This window comes from Abramis brama, assembly GCF_963993115.1.
Source record: "Abramis brama genome assembly, chromosome: 18".
Classification (NCBI taxonomy): Eukaryota; Metazoa; Chordata; class Actinopteri; order Cypriniformes; family Leuciscidae; genus Abramis; species Abramis brama.
In genome coordinates this window covers 32815665-32827355 of record NC_139980.1, presented here as the reverse complement: position 1 = coordinate 32827355, position 11691 = coordinate 32815665, and the positions used below count along the sequence as shown (strand labels likewise).

The window sequence follows — 11691 nt, the reverse complement described above, 5'->3', positions numbered from 1 at the left end:
TGGGCCCTTAAGACCAACATACCATAAAAATTTCTTCATCCTCGGTGCCACGGTTCAGGTAGTTATTTAGGAAAAACTGCATTTTTTGGGTTTGGGGGGGCCCAGCGCGGGGGGGCAGTGGCCCCCGGGGACCAAACGAAATTTTTCCGTAAAAGTCTAGTGGGGCTACATGCCCACCAAATTTCATGTTCCCCGGTGTTTCGGTGTCCCTGGTATCGTTGACGAAAAATTCAGTAGATGACGAAAAAAAAAAAAAAAAAAAACTTTGACAATCCCTATATGACCGCTTTCGCTAGCTACGCTAGCGGCGGTCATAATAAGACAGCAATTTGCTACATTTCTATATTGAAATATATTCAAAACTATTAGATGTACCTGAACACCTACAAGTGTTAGTTTTTCAATGTCATTACAAAAGGGGAACACTTGTGTACTGCAATGTAAACGTCGACCATTTAACAAGCTGCAGGTGTCACAAAAACATTGTATAATGCTACCTGTTTTTAGGTCATTGTTTTATGAGGGACAAAGTGTGTTTGTAGGAAGAAAATCTTCACTAGTGTTGATTTGACAAATGAATGAAGTGTTTTGGAAGTTTTAGTGCATTTTGAATGTGAAAGCAACCGCTCTGCCGAGTTGAGAGTTGGTTAGGAGAAGAACTGTGTCAAGTTTTGAAAAAGTGACTTAAGTATTGGAAATGTGTCCAAGGCAAGCGATTGTAAAATAAAAACTGTAATAAGGTTACTGTATTGTGTGACCAATAGGGGTTAAACGACTTTTTTAAGTCGACATTTATGTGATTAAAGTCGCGTCGACTAGTCGCTGATGACGTCATTAATGAACAATTAGTGAGAGAGCGATTGCGTGTGAATTAATTCTTCCTGGCAGCGTCTCTCTAATAATATTGAAGCTGTGGGATTTAGTTACTAAGAAATATGTGCTAGAACTTTTCAGTTTCCGAGCTATTTTGTGTGTGTTACAATGCAGCAGTGCATTAGTTTAGAACAGCGATTAACTTGCGTCTACTTTAAGCTGTTTAAAGGGGTGGTATAATGCTCTTTTCACAAGATGTAAAATAAGTCTCTGATGTCCCCAGAGTGTGTATGTGAAGTTTTAGCTCAAAATATCCCACAGATATATTTTATATAGCATGTTAAAGTTGTTACTTTTTGAGGGTGAGCAAAAACGCACCGTTTTTGTTTTCTGTTCCTTTAAATGCAAATGAGCTGCTGCTCCCGGCACAGGGGGCGGAGCTACAACAGTTTGTGTCCTTTTACCTCACATGCACTGGAAATTTCAAAAACCTTTAGCCTTTTATGTTCAAACCGGAGTCAGACAATGATGGAGAGACTCAAGAAGAAGTGACAACATGTAGAAGCAACAGGACATTTCTGAATGGTTAGTTGATGAATTTATGTAGCTTATGTGTAGTTATCTTCGAGTCATTGATTAGCATATTCTGTCTTGATAATCTATAAATCGTGTTCAGGGGGCGGGTTTATGTAAATTCTAGGGTTGGTGATGTCACTAACCCGGGAGGAATGTGGTGTAGTCTCTACCAGCCGTTTGTTGTAGTCCTTAAAAAGCGATTTCTTTAAAAGCAAATATCTCCCTTTGCTTTGAACTTTGAGCGTTGTAACTTTGCAGATGTTGTTTATGCTCAAACAGCAACATTACACACTAACTAAAGTTAGAAAAGTGAAATCATAATCAACCACCCCTTTAAAACGTGCATTCACCCGATCAATTTGAGCATCCGGATGGTATAATCAAACATAACTTGTGGAGCGCTCTCTTGAGTATGCATGTATTTGTCATTTTAACAGTTTGGAGTGTAAAAGTGGACTTCGCAGATTTCCTCTTCTGTTGCGCCCTCTATAGGCCATGATCAGCGACTAGTCGACGTCAAGCTTAAAGCTTCATGGCAAAGCATTAAAGTCAACTAGTCTGTGCAACCCCTTTGCCAGAATCTTTACATTTGCAGCTTGTGAAATGTACGCAACCAAATTGCATAGCCGTACGTTTATCCGATTTAATTCCCAGTAAAGGCCCACAAACTCCAGGAATTTATAGCGTTTTATAAAGTCTGCATTTGTAAACTGGCAACTAGACACAATATAGAAACAAACTACTGATCAAGTGTTTTAAATGTTCATTCTCAAACCAATACGAGTCTGTCCTATAAAACACAAAATGAGAATTTATGAAGTTTGTTGTTCACCGTCATAGTTTTGTAATGCAGCGAGAGACACGTCGAGTTTGAATATGTGGGTGAGTAAATGACAAGAGAATTTAATCTCTGGATGAGTATTTTAAACAGGCTTAAGGAAATATAGAAAAAAGGTTTTATTTCAACGTTATTTTACAATGATATAAAACACACAGACAAAAGTCTCCATCCAAACAGTAAATGAACGATGATGCGTTATGAAACACGTTATATCTGTACACTGAAGTTCATCAGCCATTACAGTGGTTCTGGATCCTGTTTTCTGGCTCTGATTGAATTACAGCCACTGTATTGACAGGTCAAGTCATTAAGGAGCCAGATATCCACAAGAGGTCAGAGGTCATAGTTTCTGCAGGAAGCGCAGCACCAGGTCTCTCAGCGCGGTGCGCAACGGCTCGTTGTTGTCACAGATGATGTGTGTGCCGTCTTCCTCCAGCTGGATGAGCACATCTTCTGCCTGCAGGTGAAGAATGTGTCCGTCTGCCGTCTCCTCCACCTTCACCTCCATGATGCCGTTCTACCAGGAGACAGTTAGTCATTTAAGACAGTTATGCTGTAAATATTATCATTTTATCAAACATTTACTGTTGCATTACAGATTACACCATGTCCTAACCAGACGCGATGCGATAAGATTCCAGCAACAAGTCATTTGTCTGTCCACACTAGACGCTTGGCGACTGCGAGATGCTTCAAAAATCAATCAAAGCCCACAGCCAATCAGAACAGCGTGTGGGCGGAGTCAGCCAATCAGAACAGCGTGTGGGCGGAGTCAGCCAATCAGAACAGCGTGTGGGCGGAGTCTCACAGCACTAGAGAGTAATCTTGACGGCACTCGCAAGAAAATGGATAAGTAGCTACATAATCAAATTCACAAATATTACACCATTTAAACATTATTAAAAATACATAGGCTGCTGAGTTACTAAAACAAGCTTTGTCAAAGAATACACTTGTTTGTTCACAGTTTCAACGTTCTTGTTTCCATTTGTTTAATTTCAAGATCTGAGGTGAATTATCCATTGTTGCTTTTACAGCCTCAAAGCTGGAGCACTAAATGATATTCAAAGTCACATTACACGCTTTTAACATTAAATAAAGCACATAAACTACCTGAGATTATCAACAAATCACTAAACAAACACTCTGATTAACATGGAAAATGTGCCTTTTATCGCGCGTTGCGTCGTGTGTAGTTAGGACATAGTGATATAGTGAATCTCCAGACTCTGCTGAGAGCGACGTTTAGATGAATATGTAAATATGAGCCGTGCGCTTTCCTCTCAATAACAACAAACACAACAACAACATGACAGCGGTGAGAAACAGCAGTTCAGAAAGCATCTGATCATATTGATGTGGATATGTTTCCTGCAACTCTGCAATCCAGTCAAACCACGTCACGTTGATTAATATAGCACTACAATATAAGCAGCTTTACATCACTAAACATGAAAAAAATGTGTCAGTGTCTCGTTCAATTAGAATTACAACTTCATTCTCTAGCATAAAGCAGCTCTTCTTCAGTGTGTTCATGTTTTTACTCGCACCTGACCTCAGAAGAAGAGATGAACCCGAGAAGATTTACACCTCAAAGAAGGCGGAGCCTCAGAGCCACGCCCACCTGTGACATCATCGCCACTGACCAATGGTAGTTAGATTACTTCGTTCTGGCCTGATTTTGGCCGAAATGACGTTTGTCTTTCGATTTCGCTTGAAGTATATCGGGGCCTTAAAACTTAACTATTAAAAATCATTTTTGGTAACTGACATAAAAGCTGAAATAAAAAATATAAATATAACAAACTTTTAAATAAAATAAACGAAAAGTTGAAATAGGTTGAATTTTAAATATTCAAATTACTAAACTAAAACCCAAATAGAAAAATTACAAAATTACTAAAACAAACTAAAATTAAAATGAAAACTGAAAATATAAAAATAAAAGCAAATTCAAAATATTAATAATGCTATGACAGTAAAATAACACTGCTGTTTGATTTCTGCAGAGACTATTAATCAATGTTAATTACTCCAGCACAGCGTCTCAAAGTTCATCTGGGGATTGATTTGGTTTAATTGGCTCATTCCCATTTATCCGAGAGGTTTGATCCTTCAAAAGCAGCAGCGGGTCTCAGGTGAATGGTTAATGGTGGAGATCTGGGACACTTTACGCTGTAATAACAGCTGTGGTCAAACCATCCGGCTCTCAGCGGCCCATTCTGCGGTTCCTGAGAGCCTCCTCGGGATAACCCGACCCGACCCGCCAACTCAGACGTGTGTGAGAGAATGGAGAGCACACAAATGAGCTCTCACTTCCACTCTCACTTATACCAGAGTGCCAGGACATTATTACTGTCAAACCATAACTTTTACATCATTTAACATAATTTTGTTGAAATGTGATTGCTAAGGTGTTTTGAGTCTTGAGTTGCCAAAACGTTGTTATGTGGTTGCTAGGCCAATGCTATGTCATTCCGCCTGTTGCTAGGCGGTTGCTAGGGTGTTCTGGGTAAACGAATGAAAAAGTGTTCAGACTACAGCATTTTACATGCAAAAACCAGACGTGTCAAAATATGCAAAATAAATAAATAGTTGACATCGTTAACTAAAACTATTGAAAATCATTTTACCTTAACTGTAAAAAAGCTGAATTAAAATAAAATATTAGATGGAAAAAATTAGCAACTAATAAAATGTTCATATTGAAGTACTAGAATTACTGTTATTATTGATATATGTTACTTTGATACGTTATTACTGTTTTTTTTAATATTTTTTATTATTATTGATGTTTGATATTTATTATTGATTGATATATTTATTATTGATGTTTTTATTTGTAATTCATAATACTCTTTGGTTTTTTTTTACCTTAATTATAAATAAAATATAGGTATGGTATTAGATGGAAAAACGTGCAAAATAGAAATATATTAAGAAAATATTGAAATCCTTTTTTTTATTAAAAATGACAAGCAAATACTACTAAAACCTACACAAAAAAAAGAAAACTCATTTAATATTAATAAATACTATAATACTAAAATAGTAAGCAAGAATAAAATAACACATATATATATATATACGTCGTCTGACATCACAAACTACCTTGTAACCAATCAGATCAACGTGCGATCGTCAACGAGTGGATCTCTGAGATGAGTGAGTGAGTGGAGGCGGGGCTCATTTGCATATTCATAGAACCGCATATACTTAATGAGGCAAGGGTGTCGAGTTACAACCAAGCTATTTTAAGGCATGAAGATTTTTTTTTCAAGGAAAACACATTTAAATACATATTTTTGGTGATCAAAGATGAGTTTTAAGGGACACCATTATTGAGTACAAAATAAAAATCTCACTTAATGAAATAGGGCCAGTTTGAAGAACTAAACTACAGTGGACCAAAACGTATTGGAAAATATCTTCATACATGCACTAAAAATCACTTTGATTGTGTGTATCAGAAGCCATGCGCCGCTTCAGCACACTGCCTGATCAGCACTAACACACTTCTGAAAGAAACGGAGTTCATTAGCAGCTCAGAGTCACCTTGAGGAGGAAATCACCTTCCTTCAGAATCATTAGAGAAATTCATTTCCTTTCCAGATTAATTAGCGTTTAATCGATGTCCCGGTGCCGCCAGAATCTGCCGTTTGGGATCCAAGCAAATGAGGAGTTTGCCGTTTTCCCTGCATGCTAATGCCTCCCGTTCTCACAGGATGGGTGGATTTCTCTCACTTCATCCTGTTTTTAATTTAGTTCATGAACATTGTGTTTCCTGCAGCTGGCGGTACTGAGACTCAAAGAGAGAGAGCGTCTCTTCAGGGCCAGATCTGTGTGTCAGTAGGTTGAGTTACCACCGTCAGGTGTGCACTGTCTACCGCCCCGGGACATCACACACACACACACACACACACACACACACAGTTTCATCTGAGTGTCTGTTGCATTCATCAAACTCTTGTCCCGGCTTGACTTTACCCCACAGGCGGGTTGAACTGTGTTCAGTTCTCTTCACTCGTGATGCTTCTGGTTAGTGCACAGATTGAGTGTGTCTCGTACCTTGTGCAGTGTGGCCAGGAACGGCTCGAGAGGAACCGCCCCGCTGAGCAGAGGCTTCGGGGTCAGGACCTCCGGCGGTTCCTCCATCACCCTCTTCCTCTTCTTACTGGGCGGCACTGGAGCAGGTTTGGGCACCGGCTACAACACACACACACACACACACATGCAAATAAGAGTTTAATATCAGATGTCTGAACATGCTTGTGTGAAGTATGCGTTTTACTTTACAGGGTCATGTTCTACACTACATTTATTTATTTTCTTTCAAGTCCACTTATTGTGTTTGTTAGATGCTGAATAGTAAATAGGCCTTGAGATGGGTGAAAATGAACAAAAAGCATAGGTTTTTTATTTATAAAAAAAAAAAAAACATTTTTACTTTTTTAACATACTTTATTTTCTCTCATTGATGTGAAAAAAATACATTAATGTGTGTGTATATACATATACATATGAAGAGTTCAGATGCAAAAGCCTCTAAGTGCCATCAAATTTTCTTCTAGAATGATCATTTTTATCAAGCTCGTATATTTAAGTTCAATAATTTCACTTTAATGGCAATGCAAATTACCTATTAATTGTCATTTAAGTGAAATTACTGAACTTAAATATACAAGCTTTATAAAGAAGATCATTCTAGAAGAAAATTTCAGATGACACTTAGAGGCTTTTGCATCTGAACTCTTCATATATGAACTCTCCCACTTGGAAATCATGGAGGGGTCTGAAATTGTCATCGTAGGTGCATGTCCACTGTGAGAGACATAATCTAAAAAAAAAAATCCAGAAATCACAATATATGATTTTTTAACTATTTATTTGTATGATACAGCTGCAAATAAGTATTTGAACACCTGTCTATCAGCTAGAATTCTGACCCTCAAAGACCTGTTAGTCTGCCTTTAAAATGTCCACCTCCACTCCATTTATTATCCTAAATTAGATGCACCTGTTTGAGGTCGTTAGCTGCATAAAGACACCTGTCCACCCCATACAATCAGTAAGAATCCAACTACTAACATGGCCAAGACCAAAGAGCTGTCCAAAGACACTAGAGACAAAATTGTACACCTCCACAAGGCTGGAAAGGGCTACGGGGAAATTGCCAAGCAGCTTGGTGAAAAAAGGTCCACTGTTGGAGCAATCATTAGAAAATGGAAGAAGCTAAACATGACTGTCAATCTCCCTCGGACTGGGGCTCCATGCAAGATCTCACCTCGTGGGGTCTCAATGATCCTAAGAAAGGTGAGAAATCAGCCCAGAACTACACGGGAGGAGCTGGTCAATGACCTGAAAAGAGCTGGGACCACCGTTTCCAAGGTTACTGTTGGTAATACACTAAGACGTCATGGTTTGAAATCATGCATGGCACGGAAGGTTCCCCTGCTTAAACCAGCACATGTCAAGGCCCGTCTTAAGTTTGCCAATGACCATTTGGATGATCCAGAGGAGTCATGGGAGAAAGTCATGTGGTCAGATGAGACCAAAATAGAACTTTTTGGTCATAATTCCACTAAACGTGTTTGGAGGAAGAAGAATGATGAGTACCATCCCAAGAACACCATCCCTACTGTGAAGCATGGGGGTGGTAGCATCATGCTTTGGGGGTGTTTTTCTGCACATGGGACAGGGCGACTGCACTGTATTAAGGAGAGGATGACCGGGGCCATGTATTGCGAGATTTTGGGGAACAACCTCCTTCCCTCAGTTAGAGCATTGAAGATGGGTCGAGGCTGGGTCTTCCAACATGACAATGACCCGAAGCACACAGCCAGGATAACCAAGGAGTGGCTCTGTAAGAAGCATATCAAGGTTCTGGCATGGCCTAGCCAGTCTCCAGACCTAAACCCAATAGAGAATCTTTGGAGGGAGCTCAAACTCCGTGTTTCTCAGCGACAGCCCAGAAACCTGACTAATCTAGAGAAGATCTGTGTGGAGGAGTGGGCCAAAATCCCTCCTGCAGTGTGTGCAAACCTGGTGAAAAACTACAGGAAACGTTTGACCTCTGTAATTGCAAACAAAGGCTACTGTACCAAATATTAACATTGATTTTCTCAGGTGTTCAAATACTTATTTGCAGCTGTATCATACAAATAAATAGTTAAAAAATCATACATTGTGATTTCTGGATTTTTTTTTTAGATTATGTCTCTCACAGTGAACATGCACCTACGATGACAATTTCAGACCCCTCCATGATTTCTGTGGGAGAACTTGCAAAATAGCAGGGTGTTCAAATACTGATTTTCCTCACTGTATATATATATTTATTTATTTCACAACCATGAGAGAAAATAAAGAAAGGTTCATTTGAGTATTATTTGAGTATATATATATATATATATATATATATATATATATATATATATTCTAAATGTGTACTTTTTCATGTTTTATAAATCATTTAAAATAGCTTTTTTGTATTTTAAATTGAGTGATTTACAATACTCAAATGTACCTTTGTTTTTTGTTTTGTTTTCCATAGAAATGTGCATATCGTGACAAATATTATCATCAACCAAAACGTTGAGAATATGACAATATACATTTTTTTGCTTATGTCCTTTATGTGCTCATGGTTGTGATTTCATAACCATGTAGATTTCATAAGGAGAATGAATCGTTTTGTGCTTTAGTTTCCAAAAAAAGAGTGGACAGGAAAGGGAGTTTTGCACTGTAAGTGTGTGTTCATGATGGATGACTAAACTGTAATTTACGAGCCATGTGATTGGTTATAAAATGGGCTAAAAATGCTTCAGACAATGTTCAGAGCAACTGAAGTAAATTCATGCATGACACGAGTGTTTCTCTGGATGTTGTTGACTCACACACACACACACACACACACACACTGACCTGCAGAACGTGCTTGTTGTCCTTGGACTGCAGAACCGCAGACACTGTTGCGACAGAGACGCCGGGTTTAATCTCAGAGGGAACCAGAGATTTGGCAAGCTGGAGGATCAGCAAGAGAAAAGAGAAACTGAAACAGATATCCACTGATACAGTGTTTTATTACTGATACTATTTATTATTATTTTTAAGCACACAAATAATCAATTTACACAGTCAATATTTTTATGCCAAAGGTGTTATAGTTACCCAAAACATATCTGCTAGCACTTATATAATGCATTATAAAAGTTCTTTAATGCATTAATTATGCCTTTTAATGAACCTTATAACGCATCGTATGGTCTCGTGAATAATTGTAACCACAGTTATAATGCTAATTTATTCTTTGTTACACCTTTAGAAAGTATAATGCATTAAAACACATGAAAACACCAAGGTTATTGTAGTTTTGCATAGTTTTTATTTTAATATCATTTTTAAATTTCCTATAAACTTCAGTTAGTTTCATTAATGGTTTTGTTAATTTTAGTTTAGTTTTTATTTTGTGAACGCATTTCTATTTACTTTTTATATATTTAGTTTCAATTTTAGTTTTGGTAATTATAGTTTAGCAGAGTTAAACCGAACACTTCCAGTTAAAGACATTTAACTTCAGCAAAGTTTACGTTTTACAGTTAACTCTTGTGCAAACAAGAGTATAATACATTTTTTTATTATTTTTAATAAAAAAAAAAAACTAAAATAATTATTGTGAGATTGAACAATGAACCAAACAAATGCAACTTAAAAGTATAAAAGTAAAAATTAAAAAGAAAAGTATATATGTATGATTATTTATGGTTATTTCTATGATTAATCCTTTCAATCATTTTATTCTTGTATTGATCCATTTATGCTTTTTGTCTATTGTATCTTTTAATATCATATACTCATATTCATATAGCATTCATATATATTCATGTAGTTTACTTCTAGTCTGAAAACGTACGTGTATTTGTGGGCTAGACGTGACGTGTGTTTTCTGTGTTCTGATCAGTGTGGTGTGTCCTATCTGATATGAATACGTTTCACATATTCAATTAAGGAATTAAGGTACAGCTGTTATAAACAGTGAGACCTTAATTAACCTTTAAAGTCCCCCTGTGGTAAAAAATCCAGCTTTTAATGTTGTTTATATGTCTATGTGGTGTTTTTAATATGCTTTAAGTCAAACCATGTGTAAATTCATAAGTCGACACCATTGCTGAGTATTTTCTCCTTAAAACTGCAGTGAACCAAAGACAGTCTCAAAAACACGACGTCACAAACTACCTTGTAACCAATCAGATCAACGTGTGATCGTCAACCAGTGGATCTCTGAGCTGAGTGAGTGAGTGGAGGCGGGGCTCATTTGCATATTCATAGAACCGCGTATACTAAATGAGGCAAGGGTGTCGAGTTACATTCAAGCTATTTTAAGGCATGAAGGAAAAAACTTTTAAATATGTCATTTTGGTGATCAAAGATGAGTTTTAAGAGATAAAATGATTGACTACAGGGGGACTTTAACACATTTTTAATAATTTAAATATAAAGGGTTAAGATCTCTACGTGTCATTAGATACGTACATACATTAGATACTGGCAACCTTGGATTGCTCTCTGTCAAGATCTAGATCTAGGCTAAAACATCGAGGAGACAGAGCTTTTGCGATAGCAAGCCCTAAACTCTGGAATAGCCCACCAGCATTTTTAAATCAAAAAACATATTTTCTTAATGTTGGTTTTCAATTAATCATTTAGTTTTGTGTGTGTTATTTTATAGATTGTAATCTGTAAAATCTGTTTTTATTTGAGTATAATGATCTGTACAGCACTTTGCTCAACCCTGCGTTGTTTTTAAATGTGCTTTATAAATAAATAAGGAACTGAAATCTGATAAGTGTGTGTGACCTCGGGCAGCAGCTGAATGCGCTCGTAGCGGCGTCTGAAGGGAAGCCCCAGGACGGAGCAGCGGCGGTAGGCCATGGGTGGAGGCTGCAGCTCCAGCATCAGGTCTGAGCGGTGAGCCTGAGCCGGAGGAGGCTGTGTGTACGGCTCGGGACACACCACGTGAAGAGGCTGACGGGACAGAACGACACAAATCAGCTCAATCCATCAACATTTAGAAGAGCAACCAGGGCTGCACGGTTTCCATGTGATCGCACTTAAATCAAGTTGGCTTATCGCAATATTGAAATTGCAAAGGCTGTGATTATTTTTTTATGCATAAAGGCTGTAAAAAAAAGTACATTCACGTTTAAGCTGGAGTGTTTAATATAATGAAAGTCACGATTGTGAAATTGTGAAATAGAGTATTCCTCTGCTTTATATTCCAAATTGGAACCAATCCTACTGGGATCTAACAAAAATAGATTTTCAGTTTATCCAGTTGAATCATATTGGTTCCAAATTATGATAGAAATTCCATTTAAGTGTTCCTTATTGGAATTCTTTAAAGTCACCATGAAATCAAAATGGTCAATTCTTGTTTTTTTTTATGGAATAGTATTAGGGCT

The 11691-nt window shown here is 37.5% G+C and overlaps 1 protein-coding gene across 1 annotated transcript in view; it reads right to left on the bottom strand.

The window, feature by feature from the left end:
• Positions 1-2331: 2331 nt before the first annotated feature.
• ints9 (integrator complex subunit 9) overlaps positions 2332-11691 on the bottom strand; it is a 20419-nt gene continuing 11059 nt past the window's right edge. Inside the window, exons 14-17 of the mRNA XM_084092131.1 lie at positions 11087-11254; positions 9155-9253; positions 6299-6436; positions 2332-2747 (exon numbers count right to left, since the gene is read on the bottom strand). Of these exons, the coding sequence (XP_083948257.1) occupies positions 2571-2747; positions 6299-6436; positions 9155-9253; positions 11087-11254 (582 nt within the window). The 3' untranslated portion in view covers positions 2332-2570. The remainder of the gene's footprint in view (positions 2748-6298; positions 6437-9154; positions 9254-11086; positions 11255-11691) is intronic.